Below are 13,421 nucleotides of genomic sequence, written 5' to 3'. Positions count from 1 at the left end.
GCGGCCGCGGCTCCGCAACGGAGGTTTATTTTCTAAGAATCAATAGATTTTTCTTCCTTCAAAATAAATACAAACAACGTCCGAGCGCGGGGCCGGCCGGTGGCAGCACGGGGGGGGGGGGGGGGGGGCGGGGGGGACTGCCCGGGCCGCGGCGGCGGCCGGAACATCCCGGGGAGCCGCGGGCGGGGGGTGGAGGGGCGGGCACCGGGGATGGGAGAGCGAGGGGGGGCACGAGGGGCCGGCCCCCCCCCCCTCCTCCCGGTCCCCCCCTCGCCCGGTGGGTGCAGGCCAGCTGCACGGGGGGGTCCCCGAGCCCCGTTTGCCCTGAGATACGGCGGGGGAGGGCCGGCGGGGGCCGGCTCAGTCGCTCTCGCTGGAGTCGCTGCTCTGCTCGCCCTGCACCTTGTTGCGGTGCTGCATGGCGCGGTGGTAGGCGATCTGCACCGACTTGCGGATGTTGGACTTGCGGCCCTCCAGCATCTTCTCCTTGTCCAGGTCCTGGTTCACCCCCAGCGGCACCAGCTTTGTCCGGGGCAACCACTGCCTGCGGGGAGCGGGGGGCCACCTCGTTTGAGGGTTACAATCGTCTCCGGGCGCCCCCCCCAAAGCCCCCGGTGCCCCGGCCTTACCAAGTGCGCTTGTTGTCGAAGAAGAGGACAAGGTAGAGGTGCTCGCGTGCTTCCTGAGTCATCTGCTCCCCCAGCTTCAGCACCTCCAAGGGGGGCACGGGGATGGGGACACCATGGTGGAACATGCCTTCCCGCGGCATCTTGGGGTCGATGATCTGCCGGAGGAGCAAGGGGAGGGCTAAGAGGGGAACGGGGACCCCCGACCACCACTCTGTGGGAGGGGGGTGTGGATTGCGGGGTGGAAGCGCGCAGCTGGCGGTACTCACCAGTGCTGGGTAGGAGGGATACCCCCGGCACTTGGCCCACACCAGGTCCAGGGCATCCAGGGAGGAATCCTCATCCTCAGACAGCCACCCCGTGCCACGCCCCATGCCCTTGCGCACCACTGTGCCAGAGGAGAGGGGAGAGGGGAGTCAGCTGCATCCCCCCAGGTGACGATGCCAGCCAGGCTCCACAGCAACAGTACTTACTGCCATGCCCCACGCCTCGCCCTGTGCCCACGGAGTAGGACTCATTCTCTGTCCCGGATGTGTCCTCGCTGCTGTCCTCTGGGAAGTTCACTCGGGAGAAGGAGGGTTTCCCTCTGCCCTGCTTGGAGGGCGTTGTGCTGTGGAGAGAGGAAGCAGAGCAGTCACTGGGAGCCATGTTAAGATTCCAGAAACCGCTTTTGAGAGGGCCAGCCCAGCGGGACACCAGGGTTTGTGGGCTCCAGACCCCAGCCTCAGCACCGGGAAGGACTTGCAAGGGTGCCAGGAAGAAAGGGGGGGATTGGTGCTTCTGCTGGGGCACCAGCCAGACCCTCAGCCAGTTTCACCTGCGAGGACCTAGAAGATGTGCACTGATCCCAGTTAGGGGCATGGGCAGGAATCTGGCTGCTGGAAGGGCTGGTGCCGGAGCAGCCACTGTGCCAAGAGGGAATTCCCTGGTTTCTCTTCCCTACTAGCCCTCTGCCACACACCCACCTTTAGGTTTTACATTAAAAAAGGCAAAAAACCCGTAGCTTCCTGGGTTTAGCCAACAGCAGCCAGGCTGCAGGAGGGTGAATGAGACGGGTACCACCAAACAGGCTCCTCCTCTGGCCACTCAGGGCTGAGAGCCACTCACCGCCACCCCGGGCAGCACCAATGTCATCAGAGCCGGGCTGGCAATGGTACCTGGTACGGTCTGAAGCAGCACTGCTGCTGCTGCTGCTGCTGGACTCCGAGTCGGAGCTGCTCCGGGGAAGATTGCAGTCGTTGCGGTACACCAGGAAGCTCTTCTTCACTGGCTGGTTCCCGCTGCTAAAACCGTTGGCTGGCAGGTCTGCAAAACACCCCACCAGAAGAGTGTTACAACTGTGCAGCACCCTGCCACGTGCTCCCAGCAGGGTTGCAGCTGCCTGGCTGCGCAGGGGAAACCGCTGCACCCACCCATGGGAGCATCTTCAGTGGATTTATCACTGTCACTGTCAGAGCTGGAGCTGGGGCGTGGGCTTCGGCCTCGCTTCCTCTGTCGCTGTGAGGACCCCATTATCGGGAGCTGCGGGGGCCCAACGGGGCTGTTCCCATGCCCAGGAGCGATCTGGCTGTCTCGATTCTTCGGGGGGCGTCCTGGACGTTTTGGAGGGCCTGCAGTTTTAGGGTTCTTCTTGGAGAAGAGCACTGATGTCCTCCTGCCAACTTCATGTGCTGGGGTGGAAGAAGAATTGGGACCCAGACCTGGAAGAGTGAGGAGAAGGTGTCAGCTGCAGCTGGTGGGACCTGGCAGGGACCGCACAGCAGTGGCATCAAGGAACAGCTTCATTTCTCAGTAACATTATGTCAGAAGAGCCTCCATCCTGAGCTTTGCCATGCCTGCACCCTCAGGGTCAAACTATCCCACCTGCTGAGAGTAAAAGCCAGATGGGGCCATGAAAGAACACCCCAGCAGCCAGGGATACCCTCCTTTCTCCTGGGCATCAACCACACAGAAACAGAAGCCAAGAACAGGAGGCAAGCAGAAATAAACCTTTCCCGTGACACACAGCAGCTGAGAAGCTCCACTGCACCCTTGAAAGATAAAGGCCCTAAAATGCTCCCTGCTTGTGGAAGAGCCTGTTTTTACCAGCGCTTAGGGGAGCAGGGGTGGGATGCAGAGGTGGCAAACTCCCAGCGATGCCTGGCAGCTCTGCCTGGAGCTTTTGCTGTGCGCTCCTGACAGAGCCCAGCGCAGCATCTCCGTCCAGGAGGCCAGGGAGCTGGCGGCTGGCCCGCCAGTGCTGCTGCAACTCCCTCCCGTGCCCTCAAGCAGGAAGGGACACTGAAGGCAGCCTGCTCAGTAATGCCCCTAGAGAAAATGGGCAGCATGGCAGAGCTGGCAGGGCCTGGCAGGAGGAAACAATCCATCTCATGCCCCGCATCACACAGCTGGGACTCTCAGTCTCTGGAACATCCAGTTCCTCGGTGGCACAGGAGGCGAGCTCACTGGGTGAATGCTGACTGCAGCTGCAACCACCAGCAACCTGCCAACCCTCCCCAGAGGCAAACAAACACCAGGCTGCCGCTGTTCCAGGTGAAGGTGGTAGCCTCCTTCAGCTGCCAATCCCCTGTTTGGCTGGCATGGCTCCCTACAAACTACCCAGTGGGATACCGTCCTCTGATGGGCATGCTGGGAGGGAGGTGCAGACGTTGTACTCTTGCACCCACTCCTACGGAAGGCACTACAGGAAACAAGGAACCCCCACAGGGGAATGGGAGATAAGGGGCTGCCCTCCCGAGAGGCCATCTGCTCTGCTCCCAAGGAAGAGCAAAGAGCAAGATGTGCAGGGAGCTGCCCACACAGCCCTCCTGACTGGAGGCACCTGGCAGGGCAGCCTCTCCCCCAGCCGTGCCTGTCCAGAGGCGGTTCTCCACCACTCCTCAAAACTGGCCGTATTCTGGAGGGACCAGTACCTTTGCCAGTCTCCTGGCTGCTGCTCTCTTCTGCAGCACTGTCTGTCTGCAGGTCCTTCTCGCAGGGGTTGTGTGACTGCAGGACTCCCCTGGCAGAGGAGCCGTGCCGCTCCAGCCCATCTCGGCCCAGGTCCCGCGGGTGAGCGAGCTTCCGCCGTAGGACTGTGATCTCCTTCTTGATCATCTTGGCCCGGCGGGACCGTCCTATGCTCTGCTTGCCAGCACTGACCTCATCCAGTCGCTCCAGCAGGATCTTTAGCTGCTCCTCCAAAGGCAGGTGCTTCTGATTCTCCGAGAGCAGCAGCCGCACATCTTCTGAGGGAACAAAGAAGAGCAGATGGATGGAAGAAATCAGGAACTCTTTGGAGGTCCTCTACCTGAAACGTTTTAGGGCAATCCAGGTTCCCCACAGGAGGGAAGGAGCTGACATGGTACCAAACACCTGTGAAGATGGGAAGTTACCCTAAAAGACCTGGAGGAGCCCTGTGGGAAGCAAGCCAGTTGGGACTGCCGGGCAAAGCAGGCTAACGTGCAGCTTGGAGAATACCAAGGTTCCCACTGGCTGGGGCAAGGACACAGTTGGAAAAAGAAAGGGGGTTGTAAGAGGAAAAGCAAGAGTCGAAGGGATCCTGAAGCAGTTCCCCTGTCTATGCCTGTCCCATGCTTAGGGACAGCATGAAGGGCACCCTGAAAGGATCCTCCTCTGACAAGCTGTTCCTGGTGGTGCTCCCCACTGCCCAGAGACAAGCAGAACGACAACCATGGAACCAGTGAGATCTGGCTGAGGGGTACCAGGAGCTTGTGCCAGCCAGCAAAGCCCACAACTGGGGAGAGAGGCAGGGAGCACACAGTTCTGAGCAGGGAGAGTCAGTCCTAGCTGGGCAGCACAGCAGGAGCCTCAGCAGCTCACAGCCAGTGCTGGAGATGGGGCGAGTGGCAGTACCCCTGATGCTGGCCAGGGAGGACGTGGCCAAGGAGGACGATGGGGACCAAGGGACTGACAGGGCACGCAGACAAGCCACTGCCTAGAACCAGCCTAACGGGGCCAATGGGTACCTGGCTAGTAAAGCCCACACCCCTCTGGGGAATGGGGACACACAGCCCAGGCATCTGACTGAACCTCTTGTGGGAGGCAGCGACTCTGCCCAAGCTCTACTTCCGAGCACCCTCGTACCCTGGGACAAGCGATGAGTACCCACCGTCCTCGATGTCTTGGACCTGAGCCTCTTCCACCGTTACACAGTGGGGGAAGTGCATGCCTGTCTCAAAGTCAATGCCCATCTTCTCCGCCTGCCGGCGAGCCTGCCGGAGAACGGCGCCTCCCTGCTCCCGCAGACGGATGGCTGCCCGGTAGAAGATTGTGTCTTTGGCATTGTATTTCAAACAGTTGTTGATAATCAGGTTGAAATCCTCCTCAAAGTCGTCGAAATTCAGATAGCGATAGGCTTCCAGGTTTTGTTTCATTGTCTGAAAATCCATCGGCTTCTTGATGTGATCCAGGTAGTCTGGGACCTGCGTGAGGAAAGAACCAGAGCTAAGAGCCCAGGAGCCATCAATTAGCATTACCTGCTCCAAGAAAAGAGTCGTTAGAGGAATCAGGTATTGCTCTCTGTGTTCTGCCCAAATGCACATCGGGGAATGCCGTCTGCTTTTGCAGCTTGAGGAACAGTAACGCCTCCGGACTAGGGAGCCCATGTGCTGTGCTCAACCTGTTAGAGCAGATACGCACTCTGAAGCATTTTTACAGCTCCAGCGCACATGCTAGCATCCCGTCCTCTCCTCCTGTCTGCAGGCAGCTGGGATTCAGTCCGCTACACAGCATTCCCTGGGGGAGGAAGCCACAAGCACAGCCCTCGGGGGTGAGGGTGAGTGCAGACAGGTAACACAGACCTGTCCAGGACGGCAGCAGTGGCTGCAGGTGGGACAGCACTGCCTTCCTCCCCAGCTCTGCACAGACACCTCCAGGCCAACCTGCTGCCAGAGCTGTGCAGAGCCAGCACAGCCTTTCCCCCCCTCCCCGGGCGGGGACTCGATGATGGTGTCAGGGATCATTTCCCTCACCCCCAGCAGTGACACTATGGGGGTCAAACCCATTTCTGTGCTGTGCCCAGCCTGTCACCCAGCAGAGGCCTTAATGAGAGGACAGGTAAGTGTGTACCACCTGCCAAGGGCCGGCATTCTGCCTTTCCCAACGGGAATCCCCAACCACTCACAGACACTGGGGAGTCACCAGCAACACGTGCAGAGGAAGAGCCAGGTGCTGTGCTCCCGGCTGGCATCAGCTTGACTGTTCTGCATTTGTCCCACCCAGGAGGGGCATCGCTGCACACTCCCCTTGGGTGAGTGGTGCCGGGATGCATGAGCCAGCACCAGGCTGCCCGGGGGAGCTTCCGGAGCAGAGAGCGCCCTGGGCAGCCCTTGGCATGAGCAAGGGACAAGTTTGAGTGAAGTAGAAATCTGGGGGAGGGGGTTCTTACTTCGTAGATTTCTGTTACCTCAGACAGAGGGACCGGCTCGCTGAAGATGTTGCCTGTGTCTTTCTCCTGCAGCTGCTCAAGGGTCTTGCGGAGGAGGATAAGGAAGGGGGTCAGCTGCATTTCCAGTGCCACCTGCTGCACTTTGATCTGAAACAGAGGAACAGAGCAGGGCTGAGCCCCCTGCCCAGCAGCCAGGCGGCGGGGACAGTCCCCAGGGAGCAACGCCGTAGTCCTGCAGGTCAGTGACACCTCTCCTTCAGCAAGGGGTAGGGACTGCACCTCACCCCTTCTCTGGGGAGTGGAGGTGTAACACCAGCTCCAGCACCTGTGCGTCTCACCTCAGCCTTGCAGAGCAGCCACCTTTGCTCAGTCACAGGGGCAGGGCACAGCACGGCTGAGGGGACCCCAGCACACACCCTACAGCATTCTAAAGAGCCCATGCTTGTGCCCACCCCAGCAGCTCCCCAAGGAGGGGCAAACAATCGTTACCGTCTCTCTCTTGAGCTTCTCTCGCTTGCGTATCAGCTCCACCAGCAAGCGTGCACGCTCTAGGTCATGGCGGAGGCGCTGCCATGACTTCAGCTGCTCCTTCAGGGCCCAGTTCTTATCCTCAGTATCTCTCTGCGGGAACATCAGAGACTGTGAGCTGATAGGAGAAGTGTTCCCATCTCCACCTTCCTAACCACGTGCTGGGGCTCTTCCCTGGCAACGGGAACCAGCATGCCTGACCCGCTCGTTCAGCGAAGGTCCTGGTTCCCTTGTTGTAACCTAGGTAGGTGACTCAAAAAACCTCTGGCCAGAGCTGAATACTTGCTCCTGGGTCACCAAGCTCTTAGGACGCCAGGAGGCAGACATTCCGAGCCTCTGGGAATACTCTTCCTAACACAACCAACTGCCTGCAGCTGCCCAAGAAAACAGAACAACAATACCAAGGTCTGTGCTGCTGCTGCTCAGAGCTCTGGCAAAGGGCAATAGGGCAAAAAGGGAGCATGGCTCTGGTTGCTTTCACTTCTGGAGCAACAAAAAATGCCAACTTTTATTCTGCCGTAGCTAAAGATGAGCAGAAGCAGTCTCATATCTTCTCCAGCAAATAAAAATGAGAGGGGGCAAAGGCAGGAGGAACCCCTGCCCAGTCACAGTCTTCAAAGGGCTCAGAAAGAAAGATTTAAAGCTCAGACGGGGAGCCAGAAGAAAAACCTTCCTCTCTGGCACCAGAAACTTAACATCTGTGAAGCACTGACTAAGGGCTGAGGCAGACAGTGGGGTGGAAGCAGCACCCACAGGGAGTGCTCTTGGAGCTGTTTCCGAAACTGGAAGTGAGGTCATGGTTCCCTCCAGACTGTTTCTGGAGATCTCCGGCCATCTCTCTCAGCACTCGCTGACACAGCAGCCTCAGACTAGAGCCATTTCTGACCCGTTTGCCATTGCCACTGGCTAAACACAGGCACAAGGACAGAGCTAACTTCTCGGCAGCAGCATGAGGCAGGATTCCCTTCCTGTGGCAGGCTGCCAACAGTGTTGCTGCCTGGCAGATCTCTGAACACCGAGAGCGGAGGGGAAGGTGAAACAGCAAAAGCAGTTGGGGCCACCCTTTCCCTCATCCAGGACCTCATGCCCCTGGCCCCCCTTCTGCACCTGCAGGCACCGCATGCACCAAAGGCTTTGAACCCACAGCTCTGAAGGCGCAGGAAGCATGTGCACACAGCCAGGTTTCCCTGCAGCATCGCAACGAGCAGCCCTTACCTGGTCACAGTTTCTTTGTGACTGCAAGTGTGTCTGAAGGCGGCGGAGCAAAGGGACACCGTTGCGGGACTGCCTCTTCAGAGTCCAGTAGCTGTGCAGCCTCTGCATGAACTGGCTCTTCCTCTGGATGGTTAAACGGTTTGTAATCTTACTGAGCCTGAAGAAGGGAGAGGAACCACACAACTCATAAACAAGGCAAGCCTGGCCGCTGCAGGAGAAGCCCTGGCTGGGGGGATGTAGCAGTGAGACCACCCAAGAGCAGCTGAGAAGCTCCTCAGGCAGAGAACGCCCTTTCCCATGGCAGGAATTTCTGTAACACCAAGTCATGCAGGGCAGCCGCCCCCCTGTCAGTCGCAATGGAAGACACCAGGAACCAGCCAGCCTTGCCTCTCCAAAACAGACTTTTCCTTTCTACCTCCTGCCAACTTTTGGGCTAAAGCCCGAGGCAGGCTATGCCAGGTCCGGGTACAATACAGCTGCATTGGGGACCAAGACCTTTAACAACAGCTCCTGCAGTCCCTTGAGACCACGAGCGTTATGGCACTGCCATCCCAAAATCGCCAAACGTTACCAGACAAACTCGAGCCCCAGGGAGCCCGTAACTTGACCAAACCTGGCAAAGCATGAGGAGGAAACAGGAGGCACGAGCACAACAGAGCTCCTATCTGAGTTAATGAGGGAATACACTAAACAACTCAAAACACCACAAAAGCGATTTTCTTACTCTCTACAACAGCAGAAAGTCTGGAGGGGCTGGGACAGCCTCATTCAGCAAAGCCAGACAGAGACATCCTGCTAGCAGGCAGCTGAAGGGACGACCCCCAGCACCCCCACATCCCACGGGGACAGCTCTTCATAGGGGATGACCCGACCTGCATCAGCCTCAGCTGAAGAGGCTGGGGAGAGCAGCCTCATGTGCCATCGCCAGCCAAGCACAGCTCCCAACAGGAAGACAGCTGGCATTCTGGCAACAGCCCTTGAAGAATAATTAATCCCAACAGGAAGGCCTGGGGAGAGGTTAACAGCTTCTAGCTCAGTGTGGGCTTTGCTGCGAGCGCAATGATAGCAGCAAGAGCCTACAAACTGCCTGCCAACATGTCCACACATAAGAAAAGAGGCTCTGGCTGTAGTGCAAGCTCCGAGTGAACAAAAACATAAGGTTAGGACACAAACAGACCGTGGCAAAAAGCCAGCAGCCTTGTAGCAGAGACCTGCCCCCACAAGTCACCAGAACGCTGCCCAGAGAGCAAAGCCCATGGCTTCTGCATGCTCCCCTCTGACTGCATGGGAAATAGTCCCAAGGGTCTGCAGGGAAGCAGTGGTCCCATGTGCCTGCCCTGCCATAGTCATGCTCCACGGGCCAGCAGGTATGGCACCAGGGTGTCACGGGGCTATACCCCCAGCACAGCTCCTGCTGTGGGAAGAGAGCTCAGCAGCTCAGGGGTGGTGGTTCACAACCATGAAGGCAAACATTTTCATGTTCCTGTGCTTCAGCTGTGCAATGCCTGCTGCAGGGTGACGGCAAGATCCAAACCCATCCTAAGATGCTCCTACATGCTTTTGCACACTGCCAAGGAGACCCAGAGTTATAAACTACACTGACAAATTCTGGCAAGGCTCTTAGATGCGCTTGTTTCAGAATTTGCATGCCAGGCCAATGATCAGACCAGAGCAAGACACAGGCAGTTACACCCCTGTAACTACCGGGTGTTCCTGCCTTCCTGTGAGCCCTCAGGGTTGGGTTGCAACAGAAACACGACCCCTGGCCAGGCTTTAAGTACCTTCCGGTGCTGCCCTCATGCTGTAACCTCACCACAGTCACACCCTTCAGCAAGCAGGAGTCCTGGTCCTCTCCAGCCACCCCTCACAGGCAGCTGTGCAAAGGCTTTCTGCGCCCGCTGCCGCCTGGCCCTGCTCCAACAGGCAGCACCGAGACAGAGCTGCTGCCTGCGACTCGCACAAAACACTGAGGAAGCCCAGCAAGGGGTAAGCGGTTGCTGGGATGGATGAGCTATGCTCAGCAGGGCACAGGGATCCCAACATGAGACCTCTCCGCTCCAGAGCCAAAACAGCCCCCGCAGTTAGTTCATTTCCCAGGCCTGAGTCACTCCCACACTTCCCTCTTTCCCCCAGCACAGCCCTGGGAGAAAACAAACCTCAGCGGAAAGGAGAGTGGCCCCCTCCTCCCTCCCTGGTTTACTCCAGCGTCTGAGGTCACCACAACAGGAAAGGAGCACTGGGAACCCCCAGCTGCTTCCTGACATGTCCGGCCAAGTGCGTTGTCTGCCATTAAACTAACAGCAGCTACTTCCTGCTCAGCCAAGGGCCCACACAACTTCAGGGAGCAACGCATCACCCTGCCTCTCTGCAGGACCCCCAGAGGAAACCACCAACAGCCCTCTGTGAGAACAAAGCAAAAAGTACTGTGAGAAAAGCTAAGGAGAGGAACAAAATAACGCCCACGTGGAAAGCAGGACAGGAGGCCCAGAGAAAAGAGAAATTTCTCCACAGTCAAGGGAGGAGGATAGGTCATACCTGTGCGGAGGGATGCAGGGCACAGAAACCACAGGCGCTGCGGCTCGTTTCTCTGCCAGGATCTTCCGTGCCTTCTTCATCTTGATCCTAGACTTGGCCTTCGCTTTTTTGACTTTCTCAGAGCTCCAGCCCTTCCCTTCCTCCTCCTCCTCCTCGTCCTCCTCTTCCCCCTCACTGTGAGAGAGGGCAGGAAGCCTGCGCACAGAGCCCGGCGGCGTGTGGATGTCACAGTAGGCAGTTTTGCGCACACTGAAAGAGGTACCATTGGCTCCCGTCTCCCGGACAGGCTCCATCTTCATGTAGAGCCCGGCCTGCTGGGCGCAGGTGACATGGAAGGCAGTGTAGCAGTTGGCTTTGTGGCACTGGATGCAAGCCCCAGAGCCGCGCTGCTTGCAAATGTAACAGGTCAGCTTCCAGCGCGCGGGCGGGATGTGCTCGATGCTGTCGATGGGCTCCAGGAAGACGGTGTTTGCAAAGCACACCTCTGGGATCCAGAGGGCACAGACCACATGTGCCCAGCGCCCATCATCCGTCTGCTTGAAGGCCCCCCCCTTGTTTGGGCAGAGGGCGCAGTCCACAGCTCGTGACGGTGACTGCAGGCACCGTCTGCATAGCCACTGTCCCTCCGGGATGTAGGGCACCCCGTAGCACTCCTGGTGCACAGCCAGGTTGCACATGTCGCAGAAGAGGATGACATTACTGTTCTGACATTCCCCATCGTTGCAAATGCAACAGACAGCATCCTCATCCACCAAGGCATTTGGATCCCCTTTGTTGTGGCTCTCAAAGTAGGACTCCTTCTCTAGCCGGTCCATCAGATACTCAAATATCTCCTGGGGAATGGGACTCACGCCTTCGGTCTTCCGCCGCTCATTCATGATGTCCAGCCAGATGTAATCTTCCTCATCCATGTCGTACTCCACCTCCTCATCTAGCTCCTCTGCCGACTTCTCGATGTACCTGGAAGGACAGCGTAGGAGGGTGAGGGTATGGCCCTGGTGGGGTTTGGAACTGCTGAACCCTTACTCCTACGGGCTGTGGCTGAAGGAACATTTAAATGCTCCTACGTCAAAAAAAACCCACAAAAGAGGGACAAGGCAGGAATGTGCAGAAGCAGGAGGTGCTGCTGCACCCTGAGCAGCATTGTGGCACAACAGTGTGTTGGCCATGACAAAGACGAAATAACACTTGTCTAACAGGCAAGGTATGGGCCTCGGAGACTCATCGGTGCAAGATGGGAGCCTGCACAAGCCATCAAGCAGGTGCCAGATACTCTGGAGACAGCAGCGTCATGCCCAAGACACAACAGCCACCAGGCACGGAGGCACCATGTTTTGTTAATTCTGGTGAGGAGGGCACAGCCCTTTTCTCCTTCACTCTGAGTTGCGGGTGAGGGGATGCTATTTAGAGAAGAAAGTTGGAACCCCGAGGCTGCTACTCCAGAGACTGACAGCAACCACCCCCCACCACTGCAGTGAGCAGCACCGCAGATGCCTCAGGGGGAGGTTTCTTTTCTAACACCCTGACAAAAAATAACATCATTTTCCCATCCCTGGAACACGGTGCCAGTTTCTCAGAGCACATAGTGACTAGGACAGCCAGGGTGGCCACATAAACATGACTTTGGTTCGGTATTAATTCCCTGCATGGGGTATTATTTTGGGCCACTGCAGTTGCCAAACCACTCACGGAGAACTGCAGGACAACAAGGAGAATTAAGCCTGCAAACAGACACACCTTACAGGTACACCTTGGTGCTGGGGAGCTCTAGAGCTACCCCAGCATACCTCTGAAGAGCGGTATGGAAAGCAGGAGGACACGTTTGTCTTTTGTTATGATTATACGTGCCATCCCAGCAAGGAAAAAAGGCAGCAATCAAACTGCCAGCAGTGACCTAAGCAGCAACTGAGAGCTCTGCAGGCACACAGACCCCTCAAAACTGGGGTGTGACACCAGACAACGCTCCAAGAGCCTGAAGCCACCGGATGGCCAGCTCCACAGGGCCCATGAGAAGCAGAGGGAGGCCATTTCTACACGCTACAGACAAGCCACCTGCACGGAATGGGGCCAATTCCATCTCCAGACCCAGGACACGAGCTAGAGCTGCCTGGGAGCCTCCTCGTGCCTCAGACACGGACAATACCTGTAGTATGAGGTGGGGCGAGGTGGGGCATCGGGGGTGTCCTGCTCCAGCTCTCGGTACACCACCTCGGGGAGCTTGGGGGTGGTGCCAGCCGAAGCGTTGTGGTGATGGTGGTTGGAGTCCTTGCGCTTCTCCTTGTTCTTGTGCTTGCCGGATTTGGGTGGGACGCTCTGGGTCTCCGTGTTCTCCTTATTGCTCCCATTCTCAGGCACCTCCTCGGGAACTTCCTCATCCTCGGACACCACGTCGAGGTTATCGAAGATGCTGATGCGATGGACGCGGCCGTGCAGGTCCACCTCCACCATGCGCTGGGCCTGGGCGTAGGTCATCACCTCGCGGCCCGGCGACTGGGAGGTCTCGGAGGGGCTGGGCGACTGCTTGTCAGCGGCGCGGGCCTGGCGCCCCTTCTTCTTGTGCTTGCGCAGGGGAGTGTGCTGGGGCGGGGGGGGGTTGTCGTGGTCATAGTGGTAGAGGTGGTACTCGATCCCGCTGTAGCTCTTGTAGATCTTGCGGCAGGTGCCCACCGGACACTCGTAGGGGGGCTTGGTGGCCCGCAGGTTGTGGCAGAAGGTCTTCACGTCGAAGTCTACGCCCATGGCGTCGCCCGCCCGAGCGGGGCCGACGGGGGCCGAGGGACCGAGGGGGGCTGAGGTGAGGCCAGGCCAGGCCGGGCCCCCCGCCCCGCCGCCCCCTCCCCGGGCCCCGGCGCAGGCCCGCCCGCCCTCCCCGCCCTTCCCTCCTTCCGGCCGCGCTCACCGGCCCGGGGGCCGCGCTCAGCGGGCGGGCGCGGGCGGCGGCTCCATGGGCGGCGGCGGCGGCTGCGGCGGGCCCGGGCCGGGCCGCAACAATGGAGGCTGCGGCGGCGCCTGGCGCGGGGCGGCCGCTGGGTAAAGCGCCGCGCCGCCCTTAGCAACCGCACTTTCGGCACGGCGCGGCCGAGCGGGGCGGCGGCGGCGGGGAGCGGCCGGCAGCGGGGGGCGGGAGG

General features: G+C 58.8%; 1 protein-coding gene across 8 annotated transcripts; it reads right to left on the bottom strand.

The window, feature by feature from the left end:
* Positions 1-52: 52 nt before the first annotated feature.
* BRPF1 (bromodomain and PHD finger containing 1) lies at positions 53-13,159 on the bottom strand. 8 transcript variants are annotated; one of them, XM_037385947.1, is made up of 13 exons: positions 12,437-13,159; positions 10,294-11,253; positions 7,759-7,915; positions 6,505-6,636; positions 6,016-6,162; positions 4,738-5,050; positions 3,539-3,850; positions 2,039-2,326; positions 1,784-1,931; positions 1,100-1,236; positions 896-1,014; positions 630-784; positions 53-565 (listed from the first exon to the last, which is right to left on the bottom strand). In XM_037385947.1, exons 1-13 carry the CDS (start codon positions 13,030-13,032, stop codon positions 361-363), a joined length of 3,669 nt encoding a protein of 1,222 aa, XP_037241844.1. In that variant the 5' UTR covers positions 13,033-13,159; the 3' UTR covers positions 53-360. The 8 variants fall into 8 exon arrangements, with proteins under 8 accessions (XP_037241844.1, XP_037241842.1, XP_037241847.1 ...); XM_037385945.1 differs by having other exon boundaries at positions 3,539-3,853; positions 12,437-13,158; XM_037385950.1 differs by having other exon boundaries at positions 6,034-6,162; positions 12,437-13,158.
* Between the last annotated feature and the right edge of the window lie 262 nt (positions 13,160-13,421).

The sequence above is a fragment of the Falco rusticolus genome, chromosome 4 (assembly GCF_015220075.1).
Source record: "Falco rusticolus isolate bFalRus1 chromosome 4, bFalRus1.pri, whole genome shotgun sequence".
Lineage (NCBI taxonomy): Eukaryota > Metazoa > Chordata > Aves > Falconiformes > Falconidae > Falco > Falco rusticolus.
This window is presented reverse-complemented; position numbering and strand designations above follow the sequence as displayed.